Source organism: Numida meleagris, chromosome Z (genome assembly GCF_002078875.1).
Source record: "Numida meleagris isolate 19003 breed g44 Domestic line chromosome Z, NumMel1.0, whole genome shotgun sequence".
Classification (NCBI taxonomy): Eukaryota; Metazoa; Chordata; class Aves; order Galliformes; family Numididae; genus Numida; species Numida meleagris.
Window position 1 is genome coordinate 8,612,572 of NC_034438.1, and position 17,886 is coordinate 8,630,457.

A 17,886-nucleotide genomic window follows, 5' to 3' on the forward strand; every position below is an offset into this window, starting at 1 on the left:
ACCACATCCTGGCCAGGATCCAGCACCTCCAAACCCACAGGGAAGCAGCGCAGTCCTTCCCTCCATGGAGACGGCCCTTGGTAGGCACAGGAACGCACACCCTGTGCGCAGCACCTGGTACACAGACCTGCTGCTGCCCCTGGGTCTCTGGGAAAGCTCTGTTCAAGGGTGCCCTCGCCACCGCAAGGCCCGACCAAGGCCACTGCCAGGCCCCACCGTTATCCCCAAGGTCCCAAGATGGCGACCCCTTGGCCCCACGCCCGCTGGGGGAGGGGGGGGGGCCGCCGTGCTGCGCCCCGTGACGTCACAGGCTCCAGAAGGTTCGCGAGGGCATCCCGCCGCTCTCCAATGCCACACGGGCGCGGCGAGCAGGGTGGGGCCTCGAGCCGAGCCTTCGCCCAATGACAGCGCGCAGGAGGGGCGGTGTCGGCTTGAACTGTCCAATGAGCGCCGGGGATAGAGAGGAGGGGCGCCTCGGCTCCACCCACCCCTTTCTCCCCGCCTCCTCCTCAGGGGAAAACCAGTCAGCCCGGCGCTTTGCCGAGACAGACACCACCTGCGCCCAATAGAACGCCGTGGGGCGGGGCCGGCACCACCCCCGCACTCCTCTTTCCCGGGGAGCGCGGGCGGGACTCCCCAGACGTCACAGCCAGTGGGGGCGGGAGAGGGGGCGGCGGAGTGCGTGCGCGGCGCCCCGGGACAGCGCGAGCGGTGAGTGCCGGCGGCGCCGGGGCTGGTCCTGCTGGGACCGTGCGGATGGGGCCGAACACCGCCCTCAAAGCCGCCCCGTGGGGTGACAGCGTGTCCCCGTGGGGGGCCGCCGCCCCGCCGCGGGTGTGACACCGATGTCCCTGTGGGGGTGGGAGGAAGGGGCCCGTGCCCCCCCTCGCTGCGAATCACAGCGCATCCCGGGGACCGGCAGGGAAGGGGTTAACACCAAGTGCTGGCGAGGAGGGGGTTAACCAATCCCCCACCCCCCCACAGCGTAGTTTTGTGGCACCCCCTCCCGTGGGGATGCAGCGGGTGTTGAGGAGACGGCTAACACCCCGTTCCCCCGAGGTCACAGTCTGTGGCGCGGGGCCGGCAAGGAAGGAGTTAATCCCTGTCCCCAGCTGCGGTGACAGCGTTCGGGGAGGGCAAAGGGTTAACTCCGCGTTTCGTACCTTCACCCCCCCGCCCCGAAGCCCCCGTCGGGGTCACCTCGCCCCGCTCGGGGGGCAGCACAGCGAGCTGGGGGGGAGCCCGTTCCATGTGGGTCCGTGGGCATGGAGGAGGGGGCGGGGGGCCGCAGCCCCGTCGCGTGGAAAATGGGGTCGGTGCGTGGGAGAGTGGTGTGGAGTCTGAGCCCCATCCCCACACTGCTGCCAGTGTGGGAACTGGGGACCCTCTGTGGGGATGGAGGGGGCTTTTTGCCCCATCCCCATGCGGGGTGGATACCCCAAGGGGGCTATAAAGGGGGCCCCTGTGGGGGGGTTAACTCCATCCAAATGCAGACACCCCCAGAGAGGGACAGGGAATGGGGTCCCTGTGCGGGGGGAAGCTGAGCCCCATCTCCACGCAGTGGCTGAGAGTGGGGAGCCCGCGCAAGGGGTGAACAAAGGGATGAACCCCTCATAAGGGCATCCAGCAGGGGTACAGACGGGAGCCCCATGTGGGGGGGGAAATGAGGGCTGAACCCTATCTCCTTGCATCTGATGGCATCCCAGTGGGGCTGGGAATAGAGGGGAGCCCCATCCCGGTGTGGTTGCCTGTGAGGCTGGGAATGGGGTGAGGAGGGGACTCAACCCCATTCCTATAGAGTTACCCCCCACAGAGCTGGAAAAAGTGGGGAGACCCTCAGTGGAAGCTCTGGGGATGCTGAGCCCTCTCCGACACGCAGGGGCGGGCTCACCCCATCCCCACGCGGGTGCCGGGCTGGGGAGGGGGTTGGGGGGGGGCTGGCAGTGGGGCGGGGGAAAGCGGGCGGTGCGTGTGGGGGCCTGGGGAAGGGATGATTCATTGCGTGTACTCATGACATCGCTGGCTGCTTCTCTGCGACTGGCAGCCAGCACGGGCACGGGTGGCTCTGCCTGCCCCGCTGCCGCACTCCCCTTGTGCTGCCTGACCAAACTTGGGCTTCGTCTGCCTGCCCCGGCGCTGCCATGCCAGCCATCCTGCTCTTCTGGAGCCGTGCGGAGAGGTATGCATTCACCCCAAGCCTTGGGGCTACGGGGTTGGTTCATCCCTGAGATGGGGACACGGTGCCTGGGACACCAGCAGGAGGATGCTCAGCTCCAAAGTTACTCTGGGCTGCAGAGGGGAGGGCGGGATGGCAGTGAGTTTTTCTCAATGAAGGTGATTCCAGAAGGAGGTTTCGTGCCGTTCGGGCTGCAGCTGCCAATGAGACCGCATCCACCGAACCCATTCTGCGGGCACCTGGGGAGGGGACCCCCGGGGACCGCACTCTCCACGACTTTTCCCCGCCTCGCGCATCGCTGCCATCCCACTTTTCTCCCTCCCTTTGTGGGTGCAGCAGCCTGACAGAGGGAGCGCACCATTCATTCTGCAGAGCGCGGGGACTCCCTGCCCTCACCCAGGGTTAGGGACGGCGGCAGGGAAGGGGCAGCTGAGGGCTGGGAAGCAGGGAGGGCACGCAGTCCTGCTGCGGAAATGTCTTAATCTGGGAGCTCTGTGCCTCCCGGCCCCAGCAATCTGCCAGAAACCAATGAGAGGAAAATCACTGCCTGCCGAGCGCCTTCATTGATGGGTTTCGGCGGCGGGGAGGGGATGGCAGCGCACAAAGGACGTCGCGCTCGCCCCGCACTGAAGACACTCTGGCGCTGACGCCCGCATCCCCGCTGCACCCGCTGTCCTTGGGGCAATGTTTAAAATAAAATTAGAGCCTTTACGAAGGAGCGCTTGGAGCATGAATGTGTTTATGAAGTTCCGGTAAGTGGCTGTCTGTGTGTCTTGTGTGAATTGCTGTGGTTCGAGTGCACGCGGTGCCCTGGCGCCACTTATCACCCCGCTGTGACCTTATGGTCTGGGATGGAAAATCTTAGTGGGACCACTTCATTGTGGGTTTGTTCCCTTACATGACTGCGGAGCAGGGGGATTACGTCAAACGATTGCTATTCAGCCGCTTGCCCATCCTGGGGCTGCGCGATCTGATGTCATGTGCGGGGCTGGAACAAAGGTCTCGCTGCCTTTTTGTTAAGGGGGGAGCGGGGTTATCTGTGCAGTGCTTTGCTCCGCGTTTTTCTGAGCGCAGCGCCTTTCACTATGGTGTCCCAGCTCGGAAGGCAGATCTGAAATGCTGAAACCCTCATCCGTCGCAGTGCTCCTTGGCCACCATCTCAGCAGCAATTTCCCCTGCTCTCGACAGGGTTAAATGGGAAGGCAGTGACGGATGATTGAGCAGAAGGGGAAAGCGGGGCTGTGCTTGGCGCAGCTGATGCCAGGAGGTGGGAGGGAGGCTGTGCGGGGACAGAGTCGTGTTTTACCACCACACGTGTGACGCTCGCCTCCGAAGCGTGCCTGGATCCGGCGGGCCGCCGTCTGGGCCCCCCAGGGCGGCAGCGGGTGAGCAGGGTGGGAGGCACAAGGTGCAGTGTCCCAAGGGCTGGGAGAGGGACTGGCGGTGCCCAGGAACGGGCTGCACCCCAGCACGCGTCCCACCAGCCAAAGACCTCTTGGTGGTGCGTGCATGCAGGAGGTTTGGTGTAAGCAGGGTTTGCTGTAATGTCATAAGAACGGCTGTGAGGTCTCTGGTAGCACCTACGTGGGTGAAATCTGCTGTTCTGAGTGTAGAAGCAGTTTTTAGACAGTCTTCAGTTTGCTGTTTGACCTTGCTGCAGGTGGCCTGTTTTCCGTAGGGGTGTCTCAGGCAGGAGCTTCTGTGTGTCTGGAGACTGCGTCCTGGGCTGGGTGTTCACGTCAGGCTGCCACTGCCCCCAGGTGAGGAGTGGCTGACCTTGGCCACGCTGCTCTGGGGAAGGCTATGGTAATGCTTTATTTCTACAGTGTGGCACGAAACAACCTTTTGGGCCACCTCTGGGGACCCACTGCGTCCCCCACAGCTTGTCACAGGCTCCTGCTGGGAGTCATAGAGCAGATGCAGATGGTGGTGGGCACGGGGTAGAGCATCTCATAATGGCTGTGTGGGCTCGGCGGCTCTTAGCACAGAAGCTGAAGGGCTGTGCTGGTACAGAAACGTGCTGGCATTTAGAAGCTGGGATCTGGAGATGCTGTAGGATGCTCTCTACGCCTCCAGAGGCCTTTTCATGTCTCTAACAATAGCTCGGTGCTGCCTCTCCATTCTGCCCCACTGGCATATGGGGCAGAGCCTGGTATCTGCTCCCGTCCTCCAGACCTGAAGCCATGTAGCACTGTGGGGCTGGGGCAGAAGGGGTAAAACCAGTGGTTTGGAGGAAGGTAGAATCATAGAATCATTAAGGTTGGAAAAAGACCTCTAAGGTCATCTACTCCAACCATCAACCCATTACCACCATGCCCACTAAACCATGTCCCCATGGATGGCTAGGGTCATTGTGCAACCCTTGAAGATGTGCCCCAGCAGTGGGCAGCGAGCCCAGTGGCCTCCTCTGCTCTAGTGTAGCAAGAGTAGCCCCCAAGACTTCCAGTGGGTCTGGATGGAGAACACCTGACGGCCCTGAAGATGGTCATCTGCAGAAACATGTTTGCTGGAGGGGCTCAGAGGGCTGGAGCTGCCAAGGAGGAGCGAGGGTGGCATTAGAGCACACCCAGATCTAGAGAGGGGAGTGGGATGTGAGCAGAAGTGCTTAGCAGAGGACATTGAGGATCAGAGGGTCAGCTAGGGCAAGGTCTGGGGAAGAACACAGCAAGGATTTTAGGTTGGATATTAGGAAAAATTTTTCCTTTTGAAGAAGTGTTGAGGTATTGGAACAGACTGCCTGGAGAGGTGGTAGAGTCACCACCCCTGGAGGTGTTCAGGTAATGTGGAGATGTGGCACTGAGGGGTGTGGTCAGTGGGCATGGTGGGGATGGACTGGGGTTAGGCTTGGTGATCTTTGTGGTCTTTTCCAACCTTAATGATTCTGTGATTCTAAGGAGCAAGTACCCAGTGAGGGTTGGCTGGGGAGGGACAGGAGCTCTCAGTGGGGAAACCAGATGGGAAGAAGCAATGGAAAATGTTGTTTGGGAAAGCTGGGCCTCATGACCCCTTGAGCTGCTCCCCGAGTTTCCATGACCCCACTGGGTTTTGCTGTTCCTCAGCATGCCTGTGGAGTGAATTAACTGCCACCCCTTTTCCTCGGGCTGTGGCTGTTGGGTTTTCAATGCCTTAGTATAGGCATGGCTTTGTCCTGAGCCTCCCACATGATGGAGAAAGTGAGTGCAGGGAGCTGCTGCCTGTGCTGACCTCACCGCATCGTGTCAGGCTGCGATGGCATTTCGCCGTCTCTTAAAACACTTAATAATTCTGGCTTACTGCAGTGGTTACGTGGAGACTCTAAGGGAGTGCAAGTCAGGCTAGAAAGCATTTTATTTTAATTTTTTTTTTAAAGAAAAAAGCCTCCCACCATTGCAAGATGTTTCTGTCTAACGGCTTCGTTCCCTCTGCGCTAAATACAAATTAAAGCTCTGACATGCTGGAAGCACTTATCTCCAGCTGAATGCCAATTGCTTTCAGGAACAAAATGTTTGAAGTTCCTCCAAGGTGAACGCGGCGGCGCAGTCCCTGCTGCTTCCCCAACCCCTCCAGCCCTGCTGGTGCCCTGTATGGGGTTGCAGATCCCAGTGGCGGGGGGGGTCACGGCTGCATTTAGCCCGTCACGCCTACAACAGCCTTGGTGACGTCCTCGCCCCTATAACCGCCCCGCGCATCGAGCGGTGCTCCCTGTCCAGCAAGCGGAGCACACGGGATGGCTCCTTCAGTCCCCACCTTGGCAATGGGGCAGGGGAAGCTGCAGCCAAGGGACGTGCTGGCCATGCCGCGTTAATGCATCCCTGTGCTTTGCTTGTGCCCCACCTCGGAGGAAAACTTGGACTTGGGGTGGCCGCGGTGCTGCTGCACGGTACGATGCGGGGAGCTCTGCAATAAGTGGGTGCTGGTCCCACCTCCCACCGTGCCCCAGCTCGCCTTACAGAGTGCCGTCTTTCTGCTTTCAGGAATAAGTACTCAGCGCCTGGCAGCGTCGCCGCCGTCATGGGGAAGGACTACTACAAGATCTTGGGCATCCAGTCCGGAGCCAACGAGGATGAAATCAAGAAAGCCTATCGGAAAATGGCCCTCAAGTATCACCCCGATAAGAATAAAGACCCCAACGCTGAGGAGAAGTTCAAGGAGATCGCAGAGGCTTACGACGTGCTGAGCGACCCCAAAAAGCGAGCTGTGTACGACCAGTACGGGGAGGAAGGTAAGGGGTCCGTGTGGGGCACAGAGGCATCCCAGGCTGCTGAGGAGGTTGGTATGGGTGAGATGGGGTGCAAAACCCCAACTTGCAGTACCTCCAAGCAGAGTTTGCTGGGAGCTGAAGTGGGGAGAGTCACTGCTCCACCAGCCCTGCTTTGCTGTGCTGCCAGAAATAATATCCTGACCCATTTCCCTGCTCCCCAGCCAGGGAGATGGCACCTTGTGTTTGGCAGTGCCACCCCAGAAGGGCAAATGCTGAGATGATGGAAGAGAATGGAGCTCGTGCGCTAGGACGGTGCTAGAGCAACCCTTTCCTCGACCTAAATTTCCATCACAGCAGTGTTCCCTTTGCCTGGATGTCCCCCGCAGATTCCCTGTTCACGTGCTGCCAGTCCCACTTTTCTCCCCAGGACAGGCTGACCTACATGATTCAAAGCTTTTCCCAATTTAAGTAATAGGCTTTTTGTTTTGAAACCAAGCGGCTGCTGTTGTCTCCCGGTTGGCATGGAGGAGGAGAGCGGCTCCACCGCACACAGCCTTATTAGTCGAATATGGAAGCATGCAACCCCATTTGCTGAGGGTGAGGAGAGCACCGAATAGCATCGGCATTAATCAGCCGGGGACTTGGGTGCTGAAAAGAGCAGCCCATCCACTGTGCTCAGTGGAAGGTGCAGCCCCTCCTGGGGGCCCAGCGAGCAGGTGCACCTGCTTTTGGGACAGCAGAGATTCCTTATCAGCCCTGTACTGCTCCCAGCAGGCATGGAGCAGGCTCTTAGGGGGGAAGACTGGAGGGGGGACAGAGTTTTGCTCCTGACCGATGGAAATTGTTCCCACTCCTGAAAGATGCTGGGGAACGAGAAGTTTACAAAACTTAAGGGAAAAACGGAGGAGCTCCATGAAGACGTGGCCTGAGGTTCCAAAGGCTGTCAGCAGTCAGGGTGTGAGAGCAGACCTGGGGGAGATCCCTCCAGGTTTATGTGAGCAAACCTCGGGTGAAGCGCCAGGAAATCTTTGCCTGGCAGTGCGTGCTGCCTATAGGCGTTACTCAACCCGTTATTTATGTCCCTGCCACAGGGGATGCACAGAGCCGCGGTGGTTTGCTGCTGTTTAAAATTAGAAGTGGCTTTCTCAAGGGAGAAAGCAGCATTTCCTTGGAGGCACCGCTGAAATCGGACCCTGCCTTTGCCTTTGATGGGCATCGTGGGATTAAAGCAACTGCGTAAAGGTGAAAGCTGCTGGCTGCACAGCCCAGGGACGGGGTCTGTCAGCAGGAGCAGCTGAAGTAAGAGTGAGTTCAGTAGTGCAGAAGAAAACAGCTGTGGGGGAATGGCCCCACATGGCACTTGAGCTCGGGGCTGGCTGTACCTCGTTGTCCTTGACCCCATAGCCAGATTTGGGGTTGAATTACCCAAAGCAAAAGCAGCAGCAGGTTCAGCCCTTAGGGGGCATGGGGTTGCCTGCAGAAATCGCAGACCTGCTCTGCAGAACTCAAGCACCAGCAGCACCCAGGTGAGCAGTGTCAGTGGCCCCAGCAGATTCGGTCATCTCCCCTCTGCTCTGTGCTGCTGAACATCTCTGGGCTCACTGTATGTGCAAGGGCAGGGCTTGGATTTCCCTGTGGCTTGTAGCCACTGAGTTATTCCCATAGCTCCCAGTTAGTAGCCCAGTCTCTGGTGCCCATAGTCACGCACCAGGACACTTCCAATTGGGATCCTTTCCCCCCGGGCAGAGCCTGCCCCGTCCCTTGCGCTGGGAAATACTGTCTTGCATTGCCCATCCAGGACAGTAACTGAACTGCAGCTTGCAGCAACATGGTCCAGGTGTCAGTGTTTGTGGAGGGTCTCCAGGGCCCCATGGAGTGGGATGGGCTCATGGGGTTTGATCCTCGTGCCCTACAGCCCAGCCCCAACCTGGGAACCGTGCCAAATGAGGATGGAGCTCTCAAAACTAGACTTGCACAGCTGAGAGTTGGAGAGGGATGTTGCCACTCTCCTCACCCCTTGTGGAACCAGCCAGACCCCAAAGTCAACTTCACCAGTGTCCCCTCTGTCCTGCAGCATGGCAAGGCAAGGTGAATAAGAGCCGCAGACCCCATGAGGGGGCTAAGAGCCCAGCTGGGCAAAGGAGATCCTGCTAGAGAGGGTGTGAGGAGAAGAAAAAATCCTCCACCACCCAGGAGAGTAAACTCAGCAGTCAGAGCATGTCCCCTCTGTGTTTTTTCCCTCCTGCTGCCAACAGTGAGGACGGTACTGGCGCAACAACAGCCCATCAGAAATAGTCCTCTACTTTCACCAGCATGCCCTGAAAATAGCTCTTGAGCTTGGCTTGTATTAACCCTTTCCTGGTCAAAGACGAGATCCCAGAGGCATCTTATTGGTATGACCTCTAGGGATTACCTGTGGTACTGCTGTCAACACAGTTCACCTTGGGTAATAGATAACTCACCCGAGGTGGGTTTTTTTGAGATCCTTGACTGAATATCAAGGACACAGAACACCGACCATGGCAAATCTGCTCCACCTGCAGCATAGAGTGGCTGATGGTGGGATGCTTAATCTCCTGTAATGCACAGGGTTTCTTTGGCTGGTTTTCTCTGGACTGGGCAAGGGTGTTTGGCAAGAAGCACCGCTGTTACACTTAGAGGTGGTGAGGTTGTGCTGTGGGACTGGGAGGGGGTCAGTTGTTCAGGCTTGGAAGGCACAGCAGAACAAACACTGCTGTTTGGGCAGAAGGGAGCCTGCCATCAGGGAAAAAAAAGAAGATGGGCTAGTCATTAAATGTGTCGGATGGAAAGAGGTAACCAAACAAGCATTTTAGAAGGAACAGGACCTGAAGAGCTTTTGAGTTTGAGTTTGCTGGGTATAGAATCACAGAATACCCAAGTTGGAAGGGACCACGTAGATCATCCAACTCATGGGTCCATACAAGACCACACCCAAAATTCAAACCCCTCATCTGAGAGCATTGTCCAAACACTTCTTGACTTATGTTAGGCTCAGGGCTGTGACTGCTGCCCTGGGGAGCCTGTTCCATGCCCACCACCCTCCGATGAAAAAGCTTTTCCTAGTAGCCAGTCTGACCCTCCTCTGATGCAGCTTCATGTGAGGTACAAGCAGGATGTGTGCCATAGGTTGAGGTGGTGCCTTCCTGGCCTGCAGAGATCATGCTGCTGCGTGAAGAGTAGGGGTGCCATGCGTCTCAGCAGCTTTCTCCTGGCAGGGGATGTTAATATCTTGTCTTCCCCATTCTCTTCTAGGTCTTAAGACTGGAGGTGGCTCCTCAGGTGGCTCAGGGAACACTTTCCATTACACGTTCCATGGAGACCCCCACGCCACTTTTGCGTCTTTCTTCGGAGGCTCCAACCCTTTTGATATCTTCTTCGCCAGCAGCCGCTCCCGGATGTTCAACGGCTTTGACCAGGAAGATATGGATATCGATGATGACGATGATCCTTTCAGTGCCTTCGGCCGGTTTGGCTTCAACGGCATTAACGGGGTTCACCGGCGGCACCAGGAGTCCCTGCACACGCGGAGGAAGGTCCAAGACCCACCTGTCATCCATGAGCTCAAGGTGTCCCTGGAAGAGATCTACCACGGCTCCACCAAGAGGATGAAGATCACCCGCAGAAGGCTCAACCCTGATGGCCGGACCATGCGGACTGAGGATAAGATCCTCAACATTGTCATCAAACGGGGTTGGAAGGAGGGAACCAAAATCACATTCCCCAAAGAAGGGGACGCCACCCCAGACAACATCCCCGCTGACATCGTCTTCATCCTCAAGGACAAGCCTCACTCGCACTTCAAGAGGGATGGGACGAACGTGGTCTACACCGCAAACATCAGTCTTAAAGAGGTGGGTGTCAGTGGGAAATGGCACAGGCTGAGAGGTGGCACGGGGCTGTGTCACATGAACCAAGATGGGAGCCAGTCCTCTTCCTGTGCTGGAGGGGGGCCAGGTAGGGCACAAGAGACCAATGGTCAGTTTTGGAGAGGTGCTCAACCACCATGCAGGGTGTAGGACACGGGTACTGCAGTCCCTGCTGAACACATTGTGCTTCTGGGCAGACACAAGTGGTATTTACACGTTTTTTCCTTTGCCCGTATGTCTTACCCTTCTATTTCAGAGTAGGGTATTCACATGAGGAAGAGAGCTCATGCACTCTGTCGGGACAGGGGAGAACCCAAGTTTGCTGACACAAGTCTGGTGCCTGCCTGTTCTCACAGCCTTGCAGCTGTGGCTCAGCCACTGTCCCATGTGGTGACAGATGCCTTCTCACCTGGTCAGAAGGCAGGGGCACGCCTCTTTCTTGCTGAGTCCTGCTTCAGCCCAAACAGTTGATTTTTTGTGGTTCTTCCTTCCCTGAATACAGGGCAAAATCAGCAAAATATTCAGGCTGTGAGCAAAATGCATCACATCCATGCCATCAGTCCTGGAGGTCACAGTGGGACTCACTGCACCAGGGCAGCAAACTTTGTGAAGATGTGGAAGATGGGGAGCTTACCTCAGTACAAGATGTGCGTTTGCTGCTGCTGCTACCTACCTTTTAATAAATCCCAGCTGGCAGCTGCATTTAACTTTGACGTTTATGGCAGCTGCCATTTGCTGTTCCTTTCAGACTGTAGACGCTGTCTGTCTTCTTAATGAGCTGGTTTTTTTTTTCTTTGAAGACAGATTTATGTTCTGAAATTCAGTAGCATTTAATAGAAATAAGCTCAATGGGCCAGACCCGAGGCAGGGAAACGTGAGCTCCTGAGCGTGCCAGCAAGTAGACAGCTCTGCAATGGCACAGGCTGCTGCTGTCTGTACTGGGGCCAAGGGAGCACCATGGGCCAGGCAGAGCTGAGCGCTCTGCAACAAGCTCATCTCATGTTAACCTATAGGATGGGAGTCGATTTTACTTCATGGTGCAGAAGGGATTCAAACTAAGAGGTTATTCCTGCAGTGACTGGCCTCTGTGGAAATACTTGGGAGAGGCTGCCTCATTTATGGCATCCTGCATGCCGTATCTCAGATGCTTCCTTCTGTGCATTCCCATATCTGTTAAAATTAACCCCAGGCTGGCTCTCCCCATGCCCGACCTGTTAGTCCAGGTGGACAGAGCTGTGCTCAGAGCTGCCTGGCTCCTGCCTGCAGGACAACTGTGATCTCGAGCCAGCTGCCCATGAACAGGGCTTGTGTTGGCATTTGCTTTGCTTGATGCAGTCACAAAGAGAGACTGCTGGAAATTGCTGGTCCGGGCAAATTCCTCATCTCTTTGAGCCGGGCTTCCTGTTCTCTGCACAGCCTCATCGCAGACTGAATGTGCCAGGGAGCTGCTGGCCTGGCTGCCACCCTCAGCCCAATGCCTGCCATGGCAGGGCAGTGCTCTGCTGCTTTCATCTTTCATGAGAAGCAGTAGCTTAAGAGCTGCAAAACATGAGCAGATGCCAGGAGCTCCCCGACTCCATATGCCATCATTTCAGTATGTGATGGAGCAAATCACAGCACAACCTCTTCATCACCTAAGCCTACAGCCATAGCCTCAAGTGCTTTCCTCGCGCTGTTCATCCTTGCAAAAATCTTTTTTTAGCTGGAGCTTTGGGCTTCTCTGCTGCCGGAGCAAGCAGCACAGCATGGTGCCAGCAGGAGCTGGGAGCTGCCATCCCACTCGTGGTCATGTGCAGACCCATGGGGAGCGGGGCAGGGGGTCTGCCCCTCGGAAACACAGCATCATCTGCTTCTTTGTGTCTCCTTCCCAAACTGGAGCAGCTGTGAACTCGATCTCCTGGCTCCGTGGTAGGAACTTGCGACCCCCAAAGCTGCCTCCAGCAGTGCTGGGTCAAGCGGAGGTGATGACCAGGGGATGCCAAGGATGGGCAGCTGTGTGGCACCGTGGCTCCTTGGAGCATGGTTGTTGCAGATGCAGGAGGTGGGGCTGGGCTTCCCTAGAGCCTTGTGGGCTGCAGGGAAGTGTCCGTTCCAAAAATCACAGTGGGTGCCCAAGGGAGGGAGGAGTGACGCCGCTAACAACCCTGTCAGCCTCCCGGGAGGATCGTCAGCACTGGTGGGCTCTGAGGGAGATGGGAGCAGCACAGCCCCGCAGCATCCTTCACCTGACATCACCTTCCTTGAGGTACCCAGCAGCCCCCCCGCTGCCACCAGCAGAGCGGGACCGCTGCTGACCCAGATGGAGCTCAGCGCTCACGGCTCAGACAGCAAACCCGCACCGGCTTCATACTCAGGCAGAAACTGAGATGCTTTCTAGGATGCAGGGCAGCTCCCATGGCTGCGCTCACCGCATCTCGCCCTGGAATGGGCTCTTGTGTTGCTTCGACAACCAGTTTCTTACACGGCAGCAAATTTGGGCCAGAAGGATAAAAGACAGGAACAGACGGTGGCGGAGTGATGGCCTCAAACTCTTACATCTTGGCTTTCAAAGGAAACGCTGAGATCTTGTCTGTATGTGCTGTTCCCGCTTGCTTCTGCTCCCATCTCTCTGCTTTTGCACGGCAAGAACGGTGCTGGGGGGCAGCACCCATGGTCTGAGCCTGGCAGGGCTCTGCTCCAGCGATCCCCCATGCTCTTCTGTGGGTTGGATGCAAACATCCCAGCCACATTTCTCCTGCCCTGTTTCCATCTCACTCACTCACTCTGGAAGAAATTTTTCCTAATATCCAACCTGAAACCTGGCTGCAGCCTCCCGCCTTCTCTTCTCAGCCCAAGATCCAAGCCCAGCATGGATGGGGCTGTGTTGGCTTTTCTGCAGAGCCTCAGCAGCACAGGGACCAGCGGGAGAGCTGTTCCTGCTGGTGCCTCCTATTGTGATGGCACTGGAAGCTTTTTCAGAGGAGGCAGCTGCAGAGCATCCTCCCCTACTTCCTTTTGGGCGTCTTTTGGGGGATGGGGGTGGACAAGTGCTTTGTGTGCAGGGCAGGACCAGCCCCAGGAATCCTCCCCTTCCAGAAGTATCGCTCTGCAGCCTCTCTCCTTGCTGAAAGCCTGGAGACACTGCTGCCCACGTGTACAGCAGAGCTGTCTGAGTTATTTAAGGACACAAGGATTTTCTTGCTGCATTCCCACGTCACGTGGTTTGCTCATGCAGGCTGGTTTGCGGCTGCTGCCGGCTTCTGCAGTAGGCAGCACCCAGTTCTGGGGAGGGAATGGCAGCTTTAAAATCCCCTCTTGTCTTTGCCATGGGGGAATCAGGAAAGAAAGGATCTACCTGTGGTGGGAATACAGGGCCCACTGGGGTCACCCTCCCCACGCTTGCGTTTTTGGGTCCTGCCTCGCTGCTGCTTCCTTCTTGGGCCACCAAGGTGTAAAAATAGCCGTGGGGCAGCGGCGCGATGCCATAGCCCGTCGAGCGGCCCCAGCTTCCAGGAAAGTGTGGTGTCGTGCCGCGTGGCTGTGCTGTGCCACGTGCCCCTGGGCTGTGCTATAGATAACCCCGGGCTCCGCGCAGTGACAGCTGATGGGTTGCAGAGGCATCCGATGAGCTCAGCTGGGTTTTCGGCTGCCCCTATCCCCATCCCGGCTCCCCAGTCGGGTGGTGAGGGGCTAAATTTAGGCTGCTTGTTGTTGGTCATTGGTGGTGCCGTGGGGAGGAGCAGGGATGGGGACTCTGCAGCACAGGACGGGGGGCTCAGGACTCTCTTGGTGCAGAGTTACGGGGCCGACTGATGGTGTGTCTCCCTTTTTATCCCCACAGGCCCTCTGCGGCTGCACCGTGAACATTCCCACCATTGACGGGAGGGTGATCCCGCTGCCCTGCAACGACATCATCAAGCCAGGCACAGTGAAGAGACTCCGTGGGGAGGGGCTGCCTTTCCCCAAGGCCCCCAACCAGCGAGGAGACTTGATCGTGGAGTTCAAAATCCGCTTCCCGGACAGAATAGCTCCCCAGACGAGACAGATCCTCAAGCAGCACCTCCCGTGCTCCTAGAGCCCCGGGGACTCTCCTCCAAGCAGCAATACTCCAAATGCACGTGCCACAGCACCTGGCTCACACAGAGCAGAGGTGCCTGAGCACTTTCAAATGCAAAAAACCCACTTTTCTTCCCCAAAACTCCCATCTGTCCCACCTACCCCTGCCCCTCCTGACCCATTTTGTACTCCAGTGGCGGGAGAGTCTCCTGCCCTCACCTCTCTCCCAGCTGCCGCCTTTTTTTTGTTCTTTCAGAGGTCCGGCTTTGCTGCCTTGCACAAGCGCATGGCACGGGCTGTGACTTGGGGATGTGCATCACTTTGTGGTTTTTGTGTCACCCGCTTTTCAAGCCAACTTTCTGACCGGAGGGTGGGATTGTAGGGAGCTCAGCGCAGTGTAAATAGGACTCACGTTAAATGGGATCTCGCATCCCTCCGTGTTAGATTTCTCTTCCCTTCTTTGATACTTGCTGCTGTTCGAGGTCCCGGCCGTACCGAGGTGCCAAGGAAACCGTCCTGAGCGCGTACGGCGAAGGGACTGCTCCTACCGGACCGTTTCTAACCTGGGACCACAGCACCCAATCCTACTGCGGTCCCCTCTCCTGTGCCAAGACCACCACCGAGTGTCACCTGTGCCAATCGACGGAGCTCAGAGCAGTGGGGACGGTCCCTTCCAGCCTCCTGCCCAGGCTGGGAGCTTTCTTGTTCAGATGTGTTGAGTTTGCATTGCTGCTTTATTTTTTAATACATATATTTAGCTCGTTAGGTAACTCCGTAAGGGTTTTCTCTGCCCGTTTTGGGTTTCCTGGAGTGGTTGGCCCCAGTGCCGGTGAGCAGCTCAGCCAGACAAACAACCTGCCTGCGAGAGTGGAGAATGTGTAGCACAAGACTGGGTGCAACAGCAGAGCCAAGCGTGAGCAGAGCCGTGGTTTTGACTAGTGTTCGAGTTCAACCTTAGAGATTGTAATAGGTAGAGAAATGCACGTGTATATATTTTTCTACGGGGAAGTTTAATTCAGGAGGTGTTTCTGGGTGTGACGGTGGAGCTGAGAGGAGCATGAGGCAATCCGCTTGGTGGTTTGGTTTTCAAATGCTGTATTTTTTTAAAAACTTCGGATTTCCATCAGGAGAATTTTTATATTTCTTACCTTCCTCGGCCAACTCTGCCTCTTGCCAGTTTTTTCCCAGGAGGGGCCAGCCGGGCTCCATGCGGCTCCTCCGCCGCCGCTCCGCGTCTGCCCGGCCGGTGCTGGGAAAGCCAAGGTGCTTCCCCGGGGCAGCTTTCTGTAAAGGGAAATCACTGACTTGAAGCAGGGGTCCGGAGGCGTACAGCTGTACAGCGCATCACGTGGCGGGAGGACAGCCCGTGGGCATGGGGATAGAGCACTTGCATTATTAAAGCACTACTTAATTTATCGACCAGTTTGACTTCAGGTTGGGGTGTGACGCCTTTTCCCTCCACTGTTCTCTCTGGAGTTCAGCATGCAGAAAACTGGTGGACACTGATGGAGCGAGAAGACAGGTCAGCACACAGATGCAAGCTGCTTTGTTTTTCTCAGTTTCAATGAGACCTGAATGTTTTATAGTGTTTTGGTTTTTTTTTTTTTTTTTTAATGTAACTTTTTTTTTTTTGTAATGTCCGTATTGAAGAAAAATAAAAAATATTTTGAAAAATAGAACTCCTTGGTACGTGTTGTGGTGGGAGGTGCTGGGGCTGTGCTCTCCCTCGATGCAGGGAAGGGGCTCAGACTCGCACTGTTCCCACCTCTCCCATTGGAGGGATGCTGGGACCCAGCTCTTCTCGGAGGGACCCTGGCGCTGGGTGAGCAGAGCAGCACAGGATGCACCCGGGGCATTCCCACTGATGCCAGGAGAAGTGTTTGCCCATCAGTGTGGTCAGTCCACCAAGGAAATCCTTTCTTGGAGACTTCTAGCCCTGAATGTGGCCAGGACCAAAGTGACCTGCTTGAGCCCGGCTCTGCTGTGGGAGGGGCTTGAAACGCGGCTCTGCACCAATCCTTCCCTCCTGCCCCCCCTTCCAGGGCTGCGTGCGACCCTGCAGCTTGTTCCTGGGGGCAGCAGCAGCCGTGGTCCATCCCTGGTGGCTTCAGGGCAGGCTGTGCCAGGGACACGGGGGGAACAGGGGGACTGGGGCCGCAGGGAGCACAGCCACCGCCTGCCCTCTGCTGGCAGCAGGGACCAAGTGAGTCCATAGACTACGGGGCCGTGCCGGACCCGCCTCCAAATCCAGGGCCTGGGGCATTGGGGGCCTCCGTGCCCCACGCTTCGGGCCTGGTGGAGCCGAGCTGTAGGGCCAGGGAGCTGCTGGCCGTGGCAGCACGGGAAGGGCCCAGCCGAGCTCCCTGCTTCTGCCTGCCTGGGGGTACTCCAGCCCCATGCACTGCTCCAGGCAGATCTTCCCAGAGCTCCCCTGGGTGTTGTCCCCACCCCAAGACAGAGGGGTTCCAGCCCTTCTACCTGGATTTAATCAGCATTTGTAATTAGGAGAGGAGGCAGGGAAATGAGCTCCAAGGAACTGAGACGCACACCACCACCCCCTGCCTCCTGCCCCAGGCTGCAGAGTGCACAGCACTGCCGGGCTGGATCTGCCACCTGCCCTGGCCAAGCTCAGCAGTGCATGGTGGCAACCCCAAAGCATCAGGGAAGAAGAAACCTGCTCGTCGCCAGAGCTGGGCAAGGCTTTTAGGGGTCCTGAAGAGCTCCTCGCGTGGCGTGATCTTTTTCCCCTCCCTGGCTGGCAGACAGCAAACACTTCACCCAGCAGCAGCACATCCCCACGAGCTGGCAGCGTTGTCCTGACGGCACTGAACGGATGCGGTGCAAGGACAGACAGGCGTGGTGCTGGAATGGGTCTCTGAACTAGGACAGAGCACCTGAGCAGGCGCTGCCCCCCCTCCCAGGGGCTCCCACGCCTCCTCCCGTAGCCACCAGCAAGTGGCTGTGCTACTTCTGCAGCGTTCTCAATTTTGGTGCATTTCTCCCAAGCCCCCTTTTCCCCTGGACAGCCCCCTCCGTCTGCCATGGTTGGGATTCCCCTCATCCCTCTTTTCCCTCCAAGTCCATGTGATCTATGGAGCCCTTCGACATGTGGCAGCCTTTGGGGCCAAAACCCTCGGAGTCTGGAGGTTTCCCCAGGAACCCAGGGGGCACCTTTACTGCTCATTCCAGCACATAATCCATAGCTACTCATCTCTGTGAAAACCCTGCTCCTGCAAGCCCCTAGAAGCTGACAGCACACAGCTACTCTGTGCCTCACACAGTCAAAACCCAGAGCACTCTTGGATTCAGAGCTGGGTCGCACACAGCCTGGTGCTCTGCTCCTTTGGGTACGTTTAACAGGTCTCCCCTTGCCCATCTGTAACATCCCACATACTGCTAAATCCCGCCCCAAGCTGACCAATGTAGACAGCTGGTGAAAGATGCCCACCTACCTCTTGGTGGCCAAAGCTGCACCTTCAAGTTCGGTAGGGAAGATCGAATACAGCCACGGCCAATTGCTGTGAGTGTTCAGCCTAAGAAGAGCATGCATCTCCCTGCCCTGCGCTTATTTCAGATTTGCAAAGGCAAGGTACAGCCGTGGGCTCCAG

The 17,886-nt window shown here is 57.1% G+C and overlaps 1 protein-coding gene across 5 annotated transcripts; it reads left to right on the forward strand.

Moving 5' to 3' along the window:
- On the forward strand, positions 604 to 15,902 carry DNAJB5 (DnaJ heat shock protein family (Hsp40) member B5). Of its 5 annotated transcripts, none has more exons than XM_021381099.1 (5): positions 612 to 711; positions 2,045 to 2,179; positions 6,130 to 6,377; positions 9,630 to 10,228; positions 14,064 to 15,902. In XM_021381099.1, the coding sequence occupies exons 2-5, from the start codon at positions 2,142 to 2,144 to the stop codon at positions 14,295 to 14,297; spliced, it is 1,119 nt and encodes a 372-aa protein (XP_021236774.1). In that variant the 5' UTR covers positions 612 to 711; positions 2,045 to 2,141; the 3' UTR covers positions 14,298 to 15,902. The 5 variants fall into 5 exon arrangements, with proteins under 5 accessions (XP_021236775.1, XP_021236774.1, XP_021236778.1 ...); XM_021381101.1 differs by lacking the exon at positions 612 to 711 and adding an exon at positions 2,335 to 3,936 and having other exon boundaries at positions 731 to 2,179; XM_021381100.1 differs by lacking the exon at positions 2,045 to 2,179 and having other exon boundaries at positions 604 to 711; positions 14,064 to 15,901.

What these genes read in the sequence shown, in the direction of transcription:
- DNAJB5 (XM_021381099.1), top strand. Translation starts at nt 2,142, where the DNA reads ATGCCAGCCATCCTGCTCTTCTGGAGCCGTGCGGAGAG. An exon ending in CGACCAGTACGGGGAGGAAG is followed by an intron (nt 6,378 to 9,629) that starts GTAAGGGGTCCG and finishes ATTCTCTTCTAG; the next exon opens with GTCTTAAGACTGGAGGTGGC. An exon ending in CAAACATCAGTCTTAAAGAG is followed by an intron (nt 10,229 to 14,063) that starts GTGGGTGTCAGT and finishes TTATCCCCACAG; the next exon opens with GCCCTCTGCGGCTGCACCGT.